The sequence below is a fragment of the Chironomus tepperi genome, unplaced genomic scaffold, assembly GCF_022539635.2.
Source record: "Chironomus tepperi strain 1889 unplaced genomic scaffold, CSIRO-AGI_Ctep_v1 contig_161, whole genome shotgun sequence".
NCBI classification, from domain to species: domain Eukaryota; kingdom Metazoa; phylum Arthropoda; class Insecta; order Diptera; family Chironomidae; genus Chironomus; species Chironomus tepperi.
In genome coordinates, this window is record NW_027226283.1 from 2,162,737 (window position 1) to 2,185,942 (window position 23,206).

Consider the following 23,206-nt stretch of genomic DNA (forward strand, 5'->3'; position numbering starts at 1 on the left):
GATTTTCATGAAATAACTACCTACCTACCTTTAAAAATATTTTTCAAATGTGCCTTTTATCACTTTCAATGACGTCTTACATCAACACATACATAGATAAATCTCTTTTGTCGGCTCTCTACGTCTCTCATTTCGTGTTTTTTTTTTTCACTTTACATATAAAACTGATTGTAAATATAAGTCAGCTGTTTATTTCTAGAAGTGATTTTATTATAATTAAAAGTTCTAAAGAAAATAAATTAATAGAAAAATGAAAGTTTGTGTAATTGGAGCAGGAGCAGCGGGATTATGTGCCATCAAAAATTGCTTGCAACAAAATTTAGACGTAATTGGATTTGAACAATCCAACGACATCGGAGGAACATGGGTTTACACTGATAAAATAGATAAGGATGAACGAGGACTTGACATTCATTCTAGTATGTACAAAGGCCTTCATACTAATCTTCCAAAAGAACTGATGTGCTTTCCTGACTTTCCATTTCCATCCCAAGAGAAATCATTCTTGCCTGCCAGTGATGTTCTCGACTATTTAAATCTCTATGTCGATACATTCAATGTGCGCTCAAGAATTAAATTTCTACACATTGTTGTACGAGTTCGCCCACTACTTGACAATTCATGGGAAGTGATTGTGAAAAATCTAATTACAAACATGAATGAAACTTTTATTTTTGATGCTATCCTTGTCTGTAATGGACATTTCAGCGTGCCACACATACCAAAATTTGAAGGTCAGAAAACCTTTCGAGGACGTCAAATTCATTCACATAAGTATCGTGTGTCTAAAACTTTTCAAAACGAAAGGGTTTTAGTGATTGGTGGAAGCTCAAGTGGAACCGATTTAGCACGGGAAGTATCAAATGATGCTAATTTAGTAATTTGGTCACATCATCTAAAAGAGCATGTGGATCTTAAAGCTGAAAATGGCAACGTCATACAGAAGCCAGATATATCAAGTTTAACAGAGGATGGTGTTTTTTTCAATGATGGATCATTTGAAAGGATAAACACAGTACTATATTGTACAGGATATGAATTTACTTTTCCCTTTTTATCCATAGACTGTAACTTAAGTTGTTATGAAAATTACGTACAGCCTCTTTACAAGCATTGTATCAATATCAATAGACCAACGATGGCAATAATAGGAATAATTTTCAACAACTGTCCTTTTCAAACATTTGATCTTCAAATAAGATTTCACTTGAAATTCTTGACCGGTGAAAAAGCATTTCCATCACATGAACATATGCTTGCAGATACTGAAAAAGATATGAATGAAAGATGGAAGCAAAGAGGATTGAGTCGAAGAAAAGCACATTCATTTGGTGATGGCTATCAAAATGAATACTACAGAGATCTTGCTGTTACAGCTGATATACAGCCTATTAAACAATACGTTACTAAAATGTATTCGGAAAATCGACGTAACAGACAAAAAGATATAGCAACATTTCGAAACTATATATTTACAATTATCAATGATGAAACTTTCACAACCAGATTGTTATTTGAATAATATTTGTATACCTATTAAAAATATAATATCACTTTAAACCATTTAGAATTTAAATAAATATTTCAAAACAGTAAATTTGTGGTCAAATAATTTTTTATCTAATTTATTCCCAATTAATAGTATGTTGAAATTATTTTTAAGAGAGAGAGAGAGAATAAAATGATTCGCACTCACAAATAAACCATCGTGAGAATATTTGAAACATTCCATAAAATTAGTGAAATCATATCATAAAAGGTAGTACATTTTTATTGTTACATTTTTATTTCTCAAAACTTGTTCATCTACGTATATTTTAGTATGCATTAAAATTACATTAAGTTAAAACTATTGTTTTATTAAAATCAAACTTTACTACAAAGTGTGCCTTTGTACAAATCACAAAATATTTAAAAATTTAAAAGTATTTGCTGATGCAAGTTGTGTACTCAATAAAAAAAGCTGTCAAGGCGATGTAATTATGTACGCTGGGACAAATCAATGAAATATATAGATTTTGAGAGAGATATGTAAGGATAAATATAGTTTGAATATTTAATCGAGATCGTAAAAAAATTTATTAATTAGAAAACTAAGAGATGTTAGAAGCTACCCAAATTTTCATTTTGGGTGAATATTTTGTTTCAGGTCTACCGCATCTCGATTGGTGCTTACAGTGCTGAGAATTCGCAAAAATACGCTTTCTGTCCTTTAGTTAGCATGTTAATCGGCTTGATAACTCGCTTCAAACTCAATATTATATATACTTATATAATATACTTTTTTGCCATAAGATATTTCCAGTAAGACACACTATGCAAATAACTGTCATTTTTTGCAAAATTAAAGCCAATTATTCCAAAACACATTTTGAAAAAATAGTATTTTTTGACATTAGTCTCTGTAATGTATGAAAAAAAAATCTTTGATGAAAAAAAAATCAAAATTGAAAAAAAAATTCAAAATTAAAATTTTTTTCTAAAAGTCGAAAAAATTTCGAATCCCAAAATTTTTGAACTCGACAAATTTCGAATCCCAAAATTTTGGAACTCAAAAAATTCGGATCCCAAAATTTTGGAACCTGAAAAATTTCGGATCCCAAAATTTTTAAACTCGAAAAAATTTCGGATCCCCAAATTTTGGAACCTGAAAAATTCGGAACCAAAATTTTGGAACCTGAAAAATTCAAATCCCAAAATTTTGGAACTTGTAAAATTCGGATCCCAAAATTTGGAACTCAAAAAAAAAAATTCGGATCCCAAAATTTTGGAACTCGAAATAATTCGGATCCGAAAATTTTGGAACTCAAAAAATTCGGATCCCAAAATTTGGAACTCGAAAAAAAATTCAGATCCAAAAATTTTGGAACTCGAAAAAATTCGAATCCGAAAATTTTAGAACTCGACAAATTCGGATCCCAAAATTTGGAACTCGAAAAAAAAATTGAGATCCCAAAATTTTGGAACCTGAAAAATTCGGATCCCAAAATTTTGGAACTTGAAAAATTCGGATCTAAAACTTTTGGAACTCGAAAAATTCGGATCCTAAAATTTCCGAACTCGAAAAATTCGGATCTCAAAATTTTGGAACTCGAAAACAAATTTCTATATATTTCTCGAAAAAAAAATTCGGATCCCAGAATGAAACTCGAAAAAATTCAGATCCCAAAATTATGGAACTCGAAAAATTTGGATTCAAAAATTTTGGAACTCAAAAAAAAATTCGGATCCCAGAATTTTGGAACACGAAAAATTCAGATCCCAAAATTTTGGAACCCGAAAAATTCAGATCTCAAATATTTGGAACCTGAAAAATTCGGATTCCAAAATTTTGGAACTCGAAAAATTCAGATCTCAAAATTTTGAAACCCGAAAAATTCAGATCCCAAAATTTTGGTACCCGAAAAATTCAGATCCCAAAATTATGGAACTCGAAAAATTCGGATCCCAAAATTTGGAACTCGAAAAAAAAATTGAGATCCCAAAATTTTGGAACCTGAAAAATTCGGATCCCAAAATTTTGGAACTTGAAAAATTCGGATCTAAAAATTTTGGAACTCGAAAAATTAGGATCCCAAAATTTCCGAACTCGAAAAATTCGGATCTCAAAATTTTGGAACTCGGAAACAAATTTCGAATCCCAAACTCGAAAAACAATTCGGATCCCAGAATTTTGGAACTCGAAAAAAAATTGAGATCCCAAAATTTTGGAACCTGAAAAATTCGGATCCCAAAATTTTGGAACTTGAAAAATTCGGATCTAAAAATTTTGGAACTCGAAAAATTCGGAACCTTGAATAAATGCAACAAGATATTGTAGAATAAATTGTGAATAAAGATTTTCAATCGTTTTTTAATCAAAATTTAAAAATTTTAATCAAAAGGTAGTGAATAATTTAATTCAGGATGAACTTTTTCTTTGCAAAAATTGATGAAATTTATTAGAAAATCCTTTTGATTTTCAATGGTGATGCATTGAGTAGCATTGATCTTTTAAGTTTTACTTTTCAATACAGTCTTTTGATCTACATATATGGTGTGAGTATTCCATTAAAGCGTGATCCGCTTCTATAATAATAATAATAATAATTATAAGTTTTCATTATTTCAATTACTGGAACATCAATTCATTATTTCATCACCAGAATAAAACAACAAAAGCGATTTGTTCTGGTTTAGTACTTAATAAACCAAGTTTAATCTATTTGAAAAAATAAGCCTCGAGCATAGCGAAGTGAGAATATTTACGTCCGTTTTATGATAACGCAGCCATTAATGACAAATGAGAAGTAATAGTAAGAGAATTAATGAACTACAATTATACAAAGTTCTAATTTGCATTAATAATTTTCATACACTATTGCAATTGTATTATCCGAGAAATGAAATATTTCATGGAAGTCAAATTCATTCGCAAATTTATTGCCATTTTAAACAATATCAGAATGAAAACGTGCTAAGCATTGGAACAGTACTCAGTGGTATTGATTTAGTAAAACAAGTTGCATGGTCATCACATGTAAAACAAAAATTAAATATAATACTTTCAAATAATGTCGTTGAAAAACCAGATGTTGCTGAATAGACCATTGATGATGCTATAAAACAGTAAACTATACTGCACTGTATATGTATACATTTTTTTATTCTTATCAGTAATTTGTGGGATTGTGATAGTAAAAAAATTTATTTCATAAGCACTGTCTGGGAATTACTGACCAATAATGCATCTTATTGGTTAATCTATAGTTTCGTGTAATAATCGAAAATTAGATTTTCAAGCAATAGATTGTCTAAAATTACGGATAGTTAATTTTTCATTTCGAAAAATAAATTAAACAGGTTGTAAACAATCGAGGATTGATAAATAAAAAGACGAACTTACATGATGTGTTTTATTATTCATGTAAAATGCTTTTTTCCGGAATTTGTTTCTGAAGTATTTTCTGCAAGTTTTTAATCTAATTTAAATAGTTATTTGAATATTAAGACATAAAATAGTCCAAAAGAACCCCAATTGTTATTTTGCAAAAATCCTCTGACCACCCTATCTAAAGCTAAGTGAATCCATCAATTATTAGCATATTCTATAAAAAAAACATTCATTTATTTGCTAACTTGGATAAATATCGAGAACAAACATCCAAAGAAATTTGCATGTTAATTATTTTAAAGTTTATAACGCTTAAAACGTTTGAACTAATAAAATATTGATTAAAATATATTTTGTTGGGATTTTGAGAATCAATAAAGTTGTTTCATTAGAATTTATATTACATATTTTCTTTCACTTTAAAATAAGGAGGAACATTTTTACCCTTTTATCTTTCATTTGTTTATATCACCGATATTTGCATAAAGCTTTATGGGGCAAAATGAAAAAAAAAGGGACATTCACTTTGATTTTTGGACTTTTTGGAATCAAGACTTGAGGGTATTTTTTCTTATAGTACATATAGCAATAGACTTGCATGCAAAATTTCAGCTCATTTGGTGCTGTTTGGTCGGTTCTGGAGCTGTTTGAAGTTGAAAAATGGTAAAAAAATGGTTTTTTTCACTTCTCGTTTGACTTGAAAAGTTTCATATTTAATTAAAAGATATTGAAAAACGGTTTTCGGTTCCTAATTGTATAATATAAGAGCTTTAATTTGACATAGGACAAGGTTTATAAATACTGGGTTTTAGTGGCAGGACTTGAGAAAATGTATGAAAATAGCAGGAAAAAAAGCTTCAAGCGTCCGGCAAATATGCTAGTTCTCAAAAGTTTCTCATATAGACCTATTTTTTCGTAAAGTACTTACGTTCTACTTTACAAAACTGAAAAAATATCCAAAATTGGTTGGTACGAACAAAAGTTATTGCATTTTTAGTTTTGGACGAATTTTTTTCTCAAAACTAATATTTCTGAGATGAATTTGGAAGATATCATTTGGAAAAAGTTTTTTAATGTTTTTTAATGTATTTAGTGATTTTAAGAAGACTTGTGAAGAAATTTTTGCAAAAAGTTCAAAATTCACCGAGTTAGAGGTACATATGCTATTTGACGACTTGACGCTTTTTCTCATCACTCAAACTGCTATAACATTTACATGACTAAATATTTTTCAGTTCTGTTTCTTGTTTAGTGTAGCTTGTTATAATACCTTTCCAACGATATATAATACTTAATAGTTGGAAGTGGTCTTGGTCGTGAAAACAGACCCTGTTTGCGACTGACCCTTTACAAAGAAATTTTCAAAAAAATCATTTCTAAAACTACAACTTAGAAATTAAATAATATAATGTTTTTGTGTTTTTTAGGTCAAAATATGATAGTTTTGAATCTCAAAACTCAAAAATCTCATTTTGTAAACTTTCTGCAACTTTAGGGGCCTTCATATGTAACACTAAGGTAGTCCAACAATTCTCAGATATGAAACTTTTTTATTTACTTTTTTTGATTGATATTCAATATTTACATTTATTTTGTGCAAAATATAGCAATTTTAAAAAGTTTGGGTCGAAAAAAGTGATTTTTGACTATTTTGTTAAAAACAGGCTAAGGTAGGCCACATTTAAGGCACTCTAGTAGCTACTATGATTAAGTTATATACATGTTTTATACATATTAATAAAGGTAATAGTAGTAACTAGTAACAACAGAAAACAGAATGCAAAAATATTGGTTCTAAAAAAAGTTATAGTCATTTGAGTGGCCAAAAAAGTGTCGAAGAGAGCAACCAGCATAGGCAAAAATACAAAAATTCAAAAATTTAATGAAATTCTTGAAGATTTTTGAATAAAAACTATTTTTATGTTGTAATAGTTCAAATTATTGCGTTTTTTGTCAAAATAAACGTAAAATTTTGAATTTTTGTGTTTTTGCCTATGCTGGTTGCTCTCTTCGACACTTTTTTGGCCACTCAAATGACTATAACTTTTTTTAGAACCAATATTTTTGCATTCTGTTTTCTGTTGTTACTAGTTACTACTATTACCTTTATTAATATGTATAAAACATGTATATAACTTAATCATAGTAGCTACTAGAGTGCCTTAAATGTGGCCTACCTTAGCCTGTTTTTAACAAAATAGTCAAAAATCACTTTTTTTCGACCCAAACTTTTTAAAATTGCTATATTTTGCACAAAATAAATGTAAATATTGAATATCAATCAAAAAAAGTAAATAAAAAAGTTTCATATCTGAGAATTGTTGGACTACCTTAGTGTTACATATGAAGGCCCCTAAAGTTGCAGAAAGTTTACAAAATGAGATTTTTTGAGTTTTGAGATTCAAAACTATCATATTTTGACCTAAAAAACACAAAAACATTATATTATTTAATTTCTAAGTTGTAGTTTTAGAAATGATTTTTTTGAAAATTTCTTTGTAAAGGGTCAGTCGCAAACAGGGTCTGTTTTCACGACCAAGACCACTTCCAACTATTAAGTATTATATATCGTTGGAAAGGTATTATAACAAGCTACACTAAACAAGAAACAGAACTGAAAAATATTTAGTCATGTAAATGTTATAGCAGTTTGAGTGATGAGAAAAAGCGTCAAGTCGTCAAATAGCATATGTACCTCTAACTCGGTGAATTTTGAACTTTTTGTAAAAATTTCTTCACAAGTCTTCTTAAAATCACTAAATACATTAAAAAACATTAAAAAACTTTTTCCAAATGATATCTTCCAAATTCATCTCAGAAATATTAGTTTTGAGAAAAAAATTCGTCCAAAACTAAAAATGCAATAACTTTTGTTCGTACCAACCAATTTTGGATATTTTTTCAGTTTTGTAAAGTAGAACGTAAGTACTTTACGAAAAAATAGGTCTATATGAGAAACTTTTGAGAACTAGCATATTTGCCGGACGCTTGAAGCTTTTTTTCCTGCTATTTTCATACATTTTCTCAAGTCCTGCCACTAAAACAGTATTTATAAACCTTGTCCTATGTCAAATTAAAGCTCTTATATTATACAATTAGGAACCGAAAACCGTTTTTCAATATCTTTTAATTAAATATGAAACTTTTCAAGTCAAACGAGAAGTGAAAAAAACCATTTTTTTACCATTTTTCAACTTCAAACAGCTCCAGAACCGACCAAACAGCACCAAATGAGCTGAAATTTTGCATGCAAGTCTATTGCTATATGTACTATAAGAAAAAAATACCCTCAAGTCTTGATTCCAAAAAGTCCAAAAATCAAAGTGAATGTCCCTTTTTTTTTCATTTTGCCCCATAGTGTAAAGCAGGAAAATTTTAAAATAGAGGAAGGTATTTTGCGTCACTAAATAAACTAATATTTTTAATTAATAGTTTATTCCGAGTGTCATATCTCATATTTGTGTGTCGAAAGGCTTAAAAACAACCGTCAGTGTGCATCTTTTTGACGTATTATCAGTTAAACAGTGGCTATATGGTGTCTAGCGAAAATTTTGTGTCGTTCGGATGTATTCATCATGCTCTTTTGACTTCACATCAACGCGTTTTAATTACTATCCAAAAGCTGTTAAAGCAACATAATTTATTCAATCAGTGTTTACTCAAGTTACTTGTTGGCATTATTTTCACTCATTTATTATATTTTATGATAACACTTTCTTTAAAGAAGATATCATGATGTAAAAATTAATGAATAGTATATTTTTTTTTCGTGCTGACATGTTCCTTTTTATCTGAACTTATAACATTAGCGTGAAATTATTTTTAGACGTGATGGTAAAAATGAGATGAAAATCGATGAAATGAAAATATAAAAAGATGAATCTGAATTTTATTAGTTTCTTCACAAAAGCTTTTGAATTTTTCAAGAACAAGTAAAAACAATGACCATTTTTGAACGTACAACATTTATTTAGAAAATAAAGTCAAAATGTTGTTCTTTTATAATTATTAGCAAAATAAATTAATTTCAGTCACCTAATCATTCGAACTCGTTTAATTCTAAATGATAAATACGAAATAAATGGCGAGAATTCCCAAAGAATTTACAACCTTCGAAGTGCTATTAATTTGCATTGGAATTAAGCCCATAACAATTTTAAAGGTCAAATAATACAATCAGGCGAATTTTGCAATACTGGGTTTATTTGGAAAAAGAAAAAGTGCATTAGATTAACATTGAACAATTTGGCACAGAATTAAGATATGTTCTTACTAATCATGGCAAAGTTTCTGATTTCAAAGTTCTCTAAAGTTTCAAAGATTTACAAGATTAAGAAATCAATGAAGAATTTATAATAATTAATAATTAATAAAAAATCTGGTATAATTGTTTTTTGTAAACTGGGTATGATTCTACATTATATTGTGTTTACAATTTCAACGAGATGACAGTTATGGTTATAAGATTTAAACTTTTAAATTTTATCAGAAAATCCTTTTTCACTTTTTAAAAATCCGAAAGTAGTAAAATAACAAGTTTAAGTATTGATCACAAAGCTCATCCATTTAATACCAAAAAACATGAGTCATATTATCATGACTTGACTGAAAGTGTTGAGATTGAACCATTGAAACCGGTTTTTGCAAAAATCGTCGCCTTTTCATTTAATCATATGGTTAATTAAATTATTTTATTAAAAAATTGTAATTCAAAGATTCAAAATTAACAAAGTTTAATTTGATAACTCTGAAAATTGTTGAAATTTTATGTTTTTTTACGCGCTTAATTCATTATAAAATCTTTCAAGTAAAACTTTATGTAATAATTTATGAAATCCTAAAATAAAAAAAAAAATTGTTTAACAAAATGTGAATATATTCAGATCCAACGTGTAGAGGTTTAAAGTTAATTATCTCATAAAATTTTCCATATTGAAGTAATTAGTAAATGTATCAATATTTAGAAGAAGCTTTAGAAGCTAAGGAGAAACTAATAATGAAGCTAATTCACTTAATGCAATCAATTGATGTCACAACTTTTCGGTTCAAAGTAATTAATCATGTTTCCAGTTTATGAGCGTGAAAAAATCTAAATTATCAGACGAGTAAAAAAGAAGAAAAAAGAAAGTGAGAAAGAAATGAGAAGAGAGAAAAGTTACATCTGAGAATATAAAATGAAATTTTTGTGAGGATGAAAAATATTATCTTTGTAATTGTAATGTCGTTCAATTTTTAAAGTTTGTCCAGTGTAAATAATTTATTTGTTGTTATTGTAATGTCGTTCAATTTTTAAAGTTTGTCCAGTGTAAATAATTTATTTGTTGTATTCCAAATCTTATCAGCCACGTTGTATACATTACATTTTCATCCGTTAAATCGGACGGACATTGAACAATAATCTTATTGAAATTTAATTCTGAAATTAGGAATTGGACACCCCAAAAATACTGAACTTACTATAATTTCGTACAAATACAGTTAGTATAGTAAGTATTGCACTGTCCTTTTAGAGTATCTTAGCCTGAGAATTTTATTGATATCTTACTATACGAATATGATATAAAAAATAATAATTTGATCAAAAAGTGAACGATTTTATTTTTTCTTTATCTTAGAATCTCGCAAGTTGATAAGTATTAAGACAAAGTTTACTAGATAAAGCAAAGAGAGAAAAAAATTCAAGGCTGAGACATGTCATGAAAATTTTTACTGATGGGAAATTTAATTAAATTTTGAAGAATTGTAATTAATTTAATGCTCAACTGAAAATTTTATCTCTCAAGTAATCTTATTAAAGATACTTCATGCGATTAAACATTTTAAATAATTTGAAGATAGCTTCTTCTTAAGAGCAATTATAATATATAAAGAAGATACAGCAAGTTTCATTCCTGAACACAATTAAATGATAAGCTCTACATTTTCACATGAATTTCTCGTAATTTAAGTCAGTGCTATTTTTGACTTTTACGTGTAAAGATCTTTAATCAAAAAAAAAAATAATAATAATGAAAGTTTGTGTAATCGGTACTGGTGCATCTGGTTAGTCTATAAAATTCATTACTTTTGATCAATAAGAAACTACCGATATTTCACATCACTTACTATTTTTTTCTCTATGGCTTTCAAAATATTTTTTATGGCAGGTCTCTGTGCAATAAAGCACTCGATTAATTATGGTTTGGAAGTTACAGCATATGAGCAAGCAAACGAAATAGGTGGAACATGGGTTTACACAGATGATATTGGAAAAGATAAATATGGTTTAGACGTTCATTCAAGCATGTACCAAGGATTACATACAAATTTACCAAAAGAATTAATGCATTATCCAGAGTTTCCGTTTCCAGAACAAGAAAATTCCTACTTGAGTGCTGAAGAAGTATTAAAGTACTATCAGTCGTATGCCGATAGCTTTAATCTAAGAAATTATATAAAATTCGAGCATCATGTGGTGCGTGTTCGTCCATTACTTAATGATACTTGGGAAGTAATTGTAAGAGATCTAAAACGTAATACATTCGAAACTGTTAATTATGATGCTATTCTTGTGTGTAATGGCCATTATAATACACCATTCATTCCGGATTATGAAGGAAGAGATGTTTTCAAAGGAAAGCAAATTCATTCGCATGATTATCGATGCAGCGACCCTTATAAAGATGAATCGGTCTTAATAATTGGGAATGGGCCATCAGGTCGTGATGCTCTTCTTGATATTCAGCACGTAGCCGCAAATGTCACATGGTCACATCACTGGAAAAGTGGGTCACTTATCAACAATTTGCGTAATAATGTTACACAAAAACCTGATGTATTGAAATTATCCAAAGACGGTGCAATTTTTATCGATGGATCTTATCAACAATTTTCAGTGATTCTTTATTGTACAGGTTATCGATATACATTTCCTTTCTTATCAGTTGACTGTGGTTTGATGGTTAATGATAATTGCGTCGAGCCTCTTTATAAACATTGCATTAATATAAATAGACCAACATTGGCTATCATTGGACTCCCTAATTTTATATGTCCCAATCAAATGTTTGATATTCAGGCTCGCTTCTGTCTTACATTTATATCAGGTAGAAGAAAATTACCGAAAAAAGAGGAAATGTTAAAAGATTTGGAAAATGATAAACAAATCCAATTTATTGAGCGAGGTTTTTCCAAAAAGAAGTTTCATCTCTTAGGTGTGGGATATCATGAAAAGTATTATGATTCTTTATCTGAAATAGCCGACATTGATCCTATTGAACCAGTCATATCTAAGATGTTTGAAAAAAGTATGTCTAATCTACATCAAGATTTTTTAAATTTCCGTAAAGAAGTCTTTAAAGTTATTGACAGCAAAAGTTTTATTTCTACTTCAAAGCAATAATTTATAATTATTTATGCATTAAATTAATCTTCTATTAAAATCAATCGTGCGTATTAAAATGTTTATAGTATTTATTATTTTTTCCTTCTTTTTTATTCCAACTAAACTTGATTTTCATTAGTTTCATTTGAAATAGAAGATGGCTGTACTATCATAAAAATATTTTAACTGAAAAATTAAGGAAAGTGCTCCAAAACCCAAAAATGTTTTCCATCGTCAAGCGCAGGATGATGATTTTTCTTAATGCAAAAGATGGAGCTTTATATTATACGATTTTTCATTTCAAATAAAAACTAAAATTTTATGACACATTAATTGCAATTTTTAAAATTGATACTTATATAAAAGAGGATCAAAATAAATTTAAGAATTTATTTACATTTATACCCTCAAAACATCCATTTGAATGAATTTAAAATAACGGTAAGAAAAAATTTAAACCTCACGGAAAAGCTGTATGAAACAAAAACAATAACAATCATTCAAGTTTCGCATAGAATTTACAAGTTAAATAAAAATAATAAAAATTTATTTTAACTTAAAATTGTGTTTAGTTAAGAATACTTTTTATTAATTATGAATAACAGAAATCACAAAATTAGAAGACGTGATTATACAACGGATGTGTATGATAATTTTGATCATCACACAGTTCCAAATTCAAATAATTTCAATGAAGTAGACCGTGTTAAATTTCAAAATAATGAAATAGATATAATATTAGATAGGAAGATTAGTTATATCTTTACTCCTGGTCGTTGCGGTGTTGATGCGTTTTCAGTGAGTTTGTTAATGTCTACAGATTACTGGCATAGTGTCACTGTAAGTAAATTTACAAAAAAAGTTTTGTATTCCTTTATCACAATAATATTAATTATTATGTTCATTTTTCTACACAATTTAATGAATTAATTGGTTTTTTCTTTTATAAATTAGTTTATCACAATAACTTAACTATAGATTTCTTTTCTACTTTTATAAAATCCAGGTTCATCATAATGGTCTTTTCACAAAAGGAGAAATATCAGCTGGATTAGAAGAAATGGTTGACAATAAATGTTTCATCCCCGTTGCATACATTTCAGGAAGAAATGAGGATACTTTCTATATTTACAATCAACCTAGTGCATTACAAAACATGATAAAAAAGAATCTAGAAACAGTTGTCACAAACAAATCTTTGAAATTTACGTTAAAATTAGGAGTCGGAAGTTATGTTAAAGGACATTTAAATCCTATCGAAAAAATTGACTTTGCTATTGTAGACGTTATTAGCAAATACCGAGAACTACGACTAGATTTCAGTTATTTTGATAAACATCGTGCTTTTGTTGATATGCAATTTTCTCTTAAGAATTATGGATGTTTTGATTTGTTTTGCGACCGATTACTCTACGCACTTCACATCGATATCAATAGAAATGTACTAACAAACTTAAAAATTTTAGTACTTGTTGGAAATAAAATTAAACATCTGCAACCTTTATCTAAACTATCAAAATGTAAAAGCTTACAAAATATAAGTCTTAAAAATAATTTAGTTGAATCAATTGAAGAGTTTGAATCTCTTAAATTTTTGAACCTCAAATTATTGAGTGTTGCTGGTAATTTAGTCATTACTAATAACGAAAGTATCAATGCAAATAAAATAATGAAAATGTTACCGACGTTGGAAAAGTTAGATATCAAAAAGAAGAATGAGATTCTTGATCCACCGATTGTTGAAAATATTATTACTCCTAATAAGTCATCTGAAGATGTCGTAAAATCTATTGATATTGATGAAAATTTTAAAAATGATTTTCCAAGAAGAGAATTCATTAAGGCCTTTTGGAGCAAAGTAGTTATTGAACATAATGGACGATTTAATAGCGAAGACATTCTAAATGAAATGTTTGAAACATTTTTTCAAGACATACCATGCTACATTTGTTATTACAAAACAGGAGAACTTGAAGATTCTTTTATGCTTTATATGAACTTTGCCCCAATGAATATACTAGTTTTAAATGATTTAAAAATGAAGATGAAAGGAACCAATGAATTTGTGACATTTAGATTACATTTAAAATGTTCCACTTTTACAAATGGAGAAATTAAATGGAGTGAATTAATTGGAAAAGTCGTTAATAAACGAATAAATTCATCAAAGTTAGACTTAAGCTTTTTTAAAAATGATTCTGATTTTAAGGATCTAATTTTCTGCATGAAAGCTGCTGATGTTAAAAAACATATTTTGAATTGTGCCCTTAATATAAATCCAAAAATTATTGAAATTAATTTAAGCAATAATGATTTGAACTCTCTTAAAGGACTAAGCATAATAAAATCTTTTCCAGATTTGATATCTCTAAATTTATCTCAAAATGATATTGAATCATTAATTGGATTCCCAGAAAATCTTAGGATTTTAGAGTTAAATATAGATCAAAATCCATTATGCGATAAGTTTAAAAACCCATTATCGAACACATACGATTACGTAAAAGTTTTCATTGGATTATGTCCACAACTTCAATATATTGATGGACGAAAAATTGATCAAAGCTTTAAAATGATTCATATGCAAAATTATTATACAACATCAATAGCACATAATACAGTAGAATACTTCCTGAACTACTTCTTCAAAAATTTTGACGATAATTATAATCGTTTTTCAATTTGCGATATGCTATATAAATCAGATTCTATTTTATCAGTAACAAGTGAAAATGGAAAAAAAAATATAAAAATTGGAAATGAGAATATAAAAGAATTCTACCGAGAATTTGGTAACACTGAGCATGACTTTATCACAATGACTGTTGACACACCAATGTTTAATCACCAAAATATCTTAATTATTGTCAATGGAGTTTTTAAACAAAAAAATATACAATCAATGAACGATGAAGATAAAATATTTACATTTTCACGATCGTTTGTTCTAAGAATGGAAAAACGAAATAACGGAAAAAAAGCTCGTACTCCTGGGACTCTTTCAGAAACATACAATTATGAAATACAAAATGAAATTTTTAATTATGCTATTTTAAATGATAGTAGAATCAAAATAAAATCTTTCAAGAAGATAAGAGCTACAGAGGAGGAAATTGAACTGGTATTTGATAACAAAATTACAATGAAAAACGAGTTATCTGCTAATATGGAATTATTTCGACAAACTACTTTGCTATCGGAAAAATGGTGTCAAAGGTAAATGCATTTAACTTATAATTATTTATTCAGAAATTTGACATTCAATCATGTTTTATTCACACAGAATTTTGGAAGACGCCAATGGTGACTTTATGACTGCTTTGAATTATTTCCTTGAGATGTATAAACTTCAGTTTTTCAAAAAGGATGATTTTAAGTTTTAAAAAAATTAAATATTTTGTCTACTTTTTAAGAAATTTAATAAACATTGGAATAAAGTTTTAATTTTTGAAAATTTGTTTATTTAATACTATTAGATACATTTAATACTACATTATTAATAGGAGTTGTGATTTTGTAAAAGAATACGAATAGATTGAAACAATTTCATTGCTTCATAAAATTTTTAGATTTTTATAAACTTTTTTTGGTATTAATTTCACTTTACTAATTTGAAAATATCCTACAAATATCTACGATGTATTGATTTTATCATACTTATCATTGTCATGTCTAGCAACTAGGGCTTTCAATCCCGGGATCGAAATGTATGTAATCCCGGATTGCATATAAATCAATCCCAGGATTGAAAACCCTACTAGCAACAGAACACTTGAAATGTAAAAGCATTTGATGTTAATTACGATGACTTATTGAACCTTAATAAATGTTTCATCGTCAAGTATACGAAAAACATCTTTTCTGAAATTTGTAAGATCATCAAGAAATCTCATTGAGCTCCAATTATGCAATTTTGTGATTACAGGTTTTAAAGGTTCAATATCAGCCGTTCTAGCTAAATCATCATAATACTTATTTTGCTCTGGTCCCATCATATGAAACTGATGCTTCTTTAATCCTTTTGTAGTACGTTTATTCATCTCATCACGAAAATCTTGCATCATTTCCTCCTTACTTGGTAATTCTTTTTCTTTATTAATAAATTTCAAACAAAATCGTGCTTGTAAATCAAACATTTGTGTTGCACAAACATAAAATGGCAAACCAATAAATCCAAGTGAAGGTCGAGTAATGCTCAAGCAATGTTTATATAAAGGTCGTACAAAATTATCATCACAAGTAATTCCACAATCGACTGATAAAAATGGAAATGTATATTTATAGCCCGTACAATAAAAAATTACTGAGTATTCTCGGGATGTTCCGTCATTAAAAACAACGTTTTTCTTCTCCAAGTACAAAACATCTGGTTTTTGATCTACATTTGATTGAAATTTAGTTTTAGGTGGTTCTTTTAAATGATGTGAAAGAGTTACTCGATTTGCCGTTTTCGAAATTTCATTAGCTAAGTCGAATCCTGAAGGACCCCCTCCAATTACCAATACATTTTCATTTTTGAATAAATCAGAGCGACGATAGTCATGTGAATGAATTTGTTTTCCTTCGAAAATATCAGCTCCTTGATATTTAGGAAAGGTTGGAGTATGATAGTGTCCACTACAAACCAGAACTGCATCGAAATTGAACATCTTGTATTCATTTTTCTTTAAGTCTCTTACAATAACTTCCCACGTTTCATCATTTAAAGGACTAACTCTTAAAACATGATGCTCAAATAATATCTGTTTACGAATTTTGAAAGTATCAGAGTATAGATTCAAAAAATCAAGCATATCCTTTGATGAAATGTATGATTTTTCTTGTGCTGGTATTGGAAAATCTGGATAGCCCATTATTTCTTTTGGTAAATTTGTATGTAATCCTTGATACATACTTGAATGGACATTTATTCCATATTTATTTTTTCCAATATTTTCATCATATACCCAAGTACCTCCAACTTGATTTGATTGTTCAAAAACTATAACTTCGCATCCACTATTCATTCCATTTTTTGCTGCTGCAAGACCTGCTGCTCCACTCCCTATTACACAAAGCTTCATATTGTTTTCCTTAAACATTCAGCACACTTCTAGTTCAGTATACAAATCAACACTAAATTTCAATAAGCAAACCGTTTCAATATATATAGAATAGGGCTCACTTCATTATCTCTAATGCTGTCGATTCATTTTTTCCTTTCTTTTTTTTTCATTCTTTTCTTTACACTCATTTATATATTCTCAGACACTTGTAGATTATTATGGTATTCATTACAGATATGAGTGCATAAACAAAAATATTTTTTTTTTAATTTGCTCAATGAATTATAAGTGAATACGTCATCAATTGTCGTGCAATATTACTTGTTAGAAAAATTTCTAAAATCGTCCTGAGAAATTTTCAAAAAGATTTTTAAAAAAATTCAATAATATTCATGAAATTATATCATTTCAATTTTACAAATATTTAAGAATGTTGAAAACTTTCTGTATACTAATTTATTGAAATTTTTGGTGCTGAACTTAAATTCCTTGATTCGAATCTTATTCTAATAATTTTCGGAAGTTTAGATACCTCGGCTTCTTAGGTGTATCAGTCAAATTAGTATATTATATACATAATATAGACTTAAGATTTATTGTTAAGTAAAACCGTCGCTTCATTTAAGAGGAAATATGACTAAAAATAATTAATTATAATAATTTTGAGCTTCTCAAACCATAAAAAAAAAATAATGTCCGACATATTCCCACTTTTGTTATGTTACTAGAAGAATAAATGATTAATAAAAATATGAAGATTTAGGATTTTAATTTTTATTCTTAATATGGATAGTAAATTATGCTTTGAGCATCATATACGTCACTCATAAGTTCCCAAAATAAATTTTATTACTATGGAGCAGAGGGATAGACAAAGAAATTTCGAGATAGTCTACTCAAAATTTTTATATACAAAATAAAATAATGATATGCTTATAGTGAGATCCGAACCACTTCTTTGATGACATTACTGCCTTCAAATGGAGGTTGTGAGCCCCTACATGTGATTCGAAAAAGGACATACATAAAGCCATATGTTCTTATATCAAAACCACTTATTTGTTCCTTTATGTTCATTCGAATTCGAATTATTCACATTAACCAGAATCAAATAGAATGAAAAAGAGATGACAAGCATGCATATCATGTTTGTGTTTATGTTGAAATACTGTAAAGGTAATTTTTTGCGTCGTTAGGCTATTTCTATAGCAACGCTTTGGAGAATGTTATATTTATTTATTTGTATAAAGCACAGTATTATTTGTCTTTTATTTTAACTATCAACCCAGTTGAAATTAATAAAATTTTTAACTAAATTATAAATATGTTTAATGTGTCAAATAGAAATAATAACTTAATTTTAACAGAAAATCAATGGAAAAATATTCTTAAATGGATTCCAAATAATGAAAAAGAGCAACAGGAAGATCTTTTTTTAAATTACTTAAAAGAAGCATCTGATTCCATGAAATCAAAATGGCCAGAAAACAATAAAAATAAATATGATCAAAAACTCGATGAAATGAAAGTTCTCAGTCCGGAAATGCAAAAGTTTGAGAAGATTAAGAATGCATCCCCAGAAGAGCGTCAAAGAATGATTGAGGAAGCTGAAAAATTTGTTAGTATCAGAAAAATAAAGGAATGTCCAATTGAATTGAGAAGTGCTGCAATTTTGAGCGAAAATCTTCATGCGAACAAGATTCAGCTTGAATTTCAAACGGAACTTAAGAAAGATGAGAAAAGGAAAACGGAAATTAAAAACAAGAGAGATATCGCCCAAAGTGTTGCATGGCTCAATGATGGTTGGGAGCATCGTACAAATGCACATTTGATTGCAAAAGAGCACAAGAAAGAACTTCTTCAAATGGTAACAGAAAGAAATGCTAGAAAAGTTGCAGAACGTGATGCTCGTATAAAGGAAGAACTAGAGGTTATTGAAAAACAACTCCAGGAAGTAAAAGATGCAAAAACTGCAGCAATTACAAAGAAAAAGGAAATGAACAAATATATGCAGGAACATAGCAAACAAACTAGTTTAATGGCTAAACAAAAACGTGAACGTGTTAAAGATGAAGGAGAAGTTATTGACGTTTTAATGAAAGTTCACAATGAGGGAAGAAATAATATAAATGAAATGATTAAAGAACAACAAATTGAATCTAAAATTGATAGAATGAAACTGGAAATGAAACTTCAGAAAATGGCCTTTGATAGACACATTAAAGAATGTAAAAATCTTGAAAATGAACAAAAATTAATTGTTGAAGCGCGTAAAGAAAAGGAAATAGTTTTGGATGAGCGTAAGCTCAAAGATAAGAAGCGTAAAGACAAACTTAAAATGGCAAGATTGGAGGATTATAGTCAAAGCCTTAAACAAGCAAAAATGCGCAAGGCATTGAAAAAAGAAGAAGATAAATTTTACTTCCAAACAAGAGTTACTAATGATGTAATATCAAAAGAGTATGCTGTAATGAAAAAGAAAATGGCAGAGAAAAATACTAAAAAAAATTTGGATGATTTGAAAGTTCAAGCTAAATTAAAACGAGATCATACTATTGTTGAAAAAGAAAAAGCAAAAAATGCTTTCAACAAAGCGTATGATGAGGATAAATCAGACGAAAAATTTTTCGCATATGCTAAAGATCTCATCGAAGAAGCTTTGAAAAAGAATCGCCCAGTAAAGCCAATTGACGAAGCTTTAAAAGTCTATAAGACTCGACAAGGCATTAATGCAAAACAAAAAACCAGACCTCATGAGATATCAAATGTTCCTATTGAAATGGAAATACAAAGAATTGAAACAAATTTTGGTAAAAGTAAAAGAATGTTAAAATATGAAGAGGACGAAAAGAAAATGGTAAATGTTTATAGAGGAACAAAGTTCTTAACTTCTTAAAGGATTCGACAAAGGCAACATACTTAAGCATATGTAAGCTATATCTATGAGAACTTTTTGAAATGCACATTTTTTTCTAAATTTAAATTCATTCCTTAATTTTTAAGGCGTCAAAAATGTTAAACTAGGTCCTTAAATTTTTAACAGATGATTTATGAATTGAATTAAAAAAATCAATTATTGGTGGCGAGTTTTTCGACTTAAAAGTTATCTGTGCGTATCTGTTCAACACTTTCTATAAAAACAAAGCAAAATTCAAAAAGATGAAAAAGAAAGAAGAAAATAAAGTTTTTATACACATATTGTTTTTGCGAGCAGCACACAATAAGACTCTTGGTTAGCAATCATTTTCTATTTATGAATTGAGTTGTCCTTGGTTGATACCCTACTTTCTCTTCTGACGCATAACTTTATTTACTTGTATTACTAAAATTGTATTACTGTACAACCACCATTCACTGAAAAATTAAAATATTTAGATTTTTAAAAACAATTTACTTTAATTTACTAAGTCCTTTTGTATCTTTTATACCATGTCAATAAGTATTTTTCTTTCTTGAATAAACCTAATTTTGATAACAACTTTTCAGTAATTTTTTAATGTACATGTACTCATTTAAACTTCAATAATGATTATGATATATATATATATATATATATATATATATATATATATATATATATATATATATATATATATATATTTTATGAGATCTAAAACAAATATGTTTTATTAAACGCATTTATTGGACCTGCTTTGCCTGTTTTTAAGTATTTTTTTTAAAACATTTATGTCATTTATTAAACTAATAATAGCAGTTCAATCTACAAGATCGTTTTTTTTTTATTCCTGGTTTTTATTTACTAACTTAATAGTCATTTTGGAACATAACTAATAAAAAATAAGGGGTTTAAAGAAAAATCTTGATACGCTTCAAAGATTAAAAGATTTGCAAACAATATATAATATGAATTTTTTAAGAATTATATCTGTCAAGTTATTATTTTTGATTTTTTTATATAAACTCTTTTCCTTACTTCCGGATGAATGCCCATATGGAATAAAAATGTCATTTATTTATTTTCATATGTAAAGTTTCACTCGATCGATGGGAAATTACTTTTACAGCATTTGAATTAATCATAAAAATCCTAAATTACACTAAATAGTGCAATATATATCTTTTATAAAATTTAAAATCGTAAAGATAGATATTTCAAAAATGACGCATGAGAATTCTACGAAATATTACGTCTTACAATTTATCACAAAATATATGCATGCGAGGAAGCATAACTATTAGTGCCACTGAAAATTATTAAAGTAAGTATTAAACTAAATTTTGATACTTTTATCCTTACTATAGCCAGACATATGTTTTTCGCACTGCTGTTTAAAGACAAAATTTTGGATGCTTTAAAAAACTACCCTGTAAATTATTACATTAAATTTTGATATTTAATATTAAAACAATCTGGCAAACAATCCACTAAAAAATTTAAATTAATGGAAATCTAAAAGCTAGCAAGAATGCGCTTGACTATACGAGAACGATATTATATAGCTTACATACATACAACTCAAAAAATTTTTAATAAAAAGCGAGATAACCCTCGTTAAAATTTTATTTTGTTCATTTCTTTAGTAACATTTTTAATTCTTCTTCCCACTAATTTTCTTTGTTATCATCTATTGCAATTTGTATGAATTTGAAGTTGTAAAATTTTAGATAAAAAATTACATGTTCATTTAATTGAAGTGCCAAAAATTGAGAAAATTAATAAATAAAATGATATTCTTCATTTTTTAAATGCATATATTCACGTTTATATTTTCTGCTTATGTAAATTTGTTTTAAACGAAGCTACAATATGAGCCTACATAACAAAAGCAGAAAAAGTACAGTCACCGCAAAAATAATGTTGAACAGTTTTTCCCTCTCAAATCAGTATTATATTAATGGAGAATGTATTCTTAAACATCATCAAATGTATGCTTTTCTCCCAGTAATTCTAGTTAGAAAATGTGTTTTATACTGTTGGATCATACAAAAGAAAAATTAATGCATTTTAATTTTTACGCTGAAAACGATCGTTCTACCAAAATAATGCGAAAATAAATAAAAAAAAAGAGTCATTAACATGAAATAAAATTTCCTACATTGAAGCATTTTATATAGGATGTATGTGTGCGAGTCTTTTTTGTGAACACGTAACAGCAAAAAGTACAGTTGCCTCAAAATACTTTTTATAACTCAACGAGCGAGCTTTTGATGGGAATTTTTGTTGTTTTTCATGTCATGCAAAATGTCAATTTTCATAATTTTAAATCATATTTTACACTTTGATAAATGCAATATATGTTATGTTTTATTACATTTAAATATACAATGATGTTTATATTAAATTATTTTTATATTTCTTTAGTCATAGCTAAAAGATAAATGTCATATAAAGTAATTTTATTTTCATCATATATTCCGCCATAAAATGAGAATTACTGAAAATGTTATTTTTAGCCTTTCTCATGTGTTGGTAAAAGCTCATTTCAAGAAATGTAATATCTAAATTTAAATGACATTTTATATATAATTCGCACTATATATTGATAATTATGCAACCAATTCATCTTTAAAAATGCGATTTAAACGTTGATTTTCATAAAACTAATGTCAAAATTATCAGAAACTTATCAGAATCTATAAAATTTAATGATTTTATAGTTTATAGTTATAATTTTCTATGAGGTAAAAAAATAAAATGTAAAAATAATAGCAAATTTTCTTTCATGTAATGAGTTTTTAAATAAATATTTTTAATTCAATGTTTATATAACAATTTTGCATCAAAGAAATTCGCTTAGCTTTGCAAAATCAATCAATATTTTCAAAATAAAATTAAAATCAAAATGGAAATTTCAAAAGCTTCTTTTTGAAAAAGAGAGTAAAACAAAATTTGAGAGAGTGTTAGTAAAATGTTTTAATTGTATTTGTTTGTTCTTTATGGTCTCTCATTGTTTTTGGATTGGA

General features: G+C 27.8%; 5 protein-coding genes across 5 annotated transcripts; 4 read left to right on the plus strand and 1 right to left on the minus strand.

Moving 5' to 3' along the window:
* The first annotated feature begins 177 nt into the window (after positions 1-177).
* On the plus strand, positions 178-1,804 carry LOC139088219 (senecionine N-oxygenase-like). Its single transcript, XM_070637334.1, has one exon. The coding sequence runs from the start codon at positions 251-253 to the stop codon at positions 1,520-1,522; it is 1,272 nt and encodes a 423-aa protein (XP_070493435.1). The 5' UTR covers positions 178-250; the 3' UTR covers positions 1,523-1,804.
* A 9,033-nt stretch (positions 1,805-10,837) lies between these two features.
* On the plus strand, positions 10,838-12,569 carry LOC139088251 (senecionine N-oxygenase-like). The gene is made up of 2 exons (XM_070637380.1): positions 10,838-10,915; positions 11,020-12,569. Exons 1-2 carry the CDS (start codon positions 10,882-10,884, stop codon positions 12,252-12,254), a joined length of 1,269 nt encoding a protein of 422 aa, XP_070493481.1. The 5' UTR covers positions 10,838-10,881; the 3' UTR covers positions 12,255-12,569.
* A 166-nt stretch (positions 12,570-12,735) lies between these two features.
* LOC139088249 (nuclear RNA export factor 2-like) lies at positions 12,736-15,690 on the plus strand. Its single transcript, XM_070637379.1, has 3 exons — positions 12,736-13,076; positions 13,243-15,452; positions 15,520-15,690. Exons 1-3 carry the CDS (start codon positions 12,831-12,833, stop codon positions 15,617-15,619), a joined length of 2,556 nt encoding a protein of 851 aa, XP_070493480.1. The 5' UTR covers positions 12,736-12,830; the 3' UTR covers positions 15,620-15,690.
* Positions 15,691-16,045: 355 nt separating this feature from the next.
* On the minus strand, positions 16,046-17,299 carry Fmo-1 (Flavin-containing monooxygenase 1). Its single transcript, XM_070637451.1, has one exon. The coding sequence runs from the start codon at positions 17,297-17,299 to the stop codon at positions 16,046-16,048; it is 1,254 nt and encodes a 417-aa protein (XP_070493552.1).
* Positions 17,300-18,605: 1,306 nt separating this feature from the next.
* LOC139088147 (DNA ligase 1-like) lies at positions 18,606-20,177 on the plus strand. Its single transcript, XM_070637215.1, has one exon. It carries the CDS (start codon positions 18,606-18,608, stop codon positions 20,175-20,177), a length of 1,572 nt encoding a protein of 523 aa, XP_070493316.1.
* The last annotated feature ends 3,029 nt before the right edge of the window (positions 20,178-23,206 follow it).

Coding starts and splice junctions, on each gene's coding strand:
- LOC139088219 (XM_070637334.1), top strand. CDS start 251: ATGAAAGTTTGTGTAATTGGAGCAGGAGCAGCGGGATTATGTGCCATC.
- LOC139088251 (XM_070637380.1), top strand. CDS start 10,882: ATGAAAGTTTGTGTAATCGGTACTGGTGCATCTG. Junction 10,916..11,019: donor AATCGGTACTGGTGCATCTG/GTTAGTCTATAA, acceptor TTTTTATGGCAG/GTCTCTGTGCAATAAAGCAC.
- LOC139088249 (XM_070637379.1), top strand. CDS start 12,831: ATGAATAACAGAAATCACAAAATTAGAAGACGTGATTATACAACGGAT. Junction 13,077..13,242: donor ATTACTGGCATAGTGTCACT/GTAAGTAAATTT, acceptor TATAAAATCCAG/GTTCATCATAATGGTCTTTT. Junction 15,453..15,519: donor TCGGAAAAATGGTGTCAAAG/GTAAATGCATTT, acceptor TTATTCACACAG/AATTTTGGAAGACGCCAATG.
- Fmo-1 (XM_070637451.1), bottom strand. CDS start 17,299: ATGAAGCTTTGTGTAATAGGGAGTGGAGCAGCAGGTCTTGCAGCAGCA.
- LOC139088147 (XM_070637215.1), top strand. CDS start 18,606: ATGTTTAATGTGTCAAATAGAAATAATAACTTAATTTTAACAGAAAAT.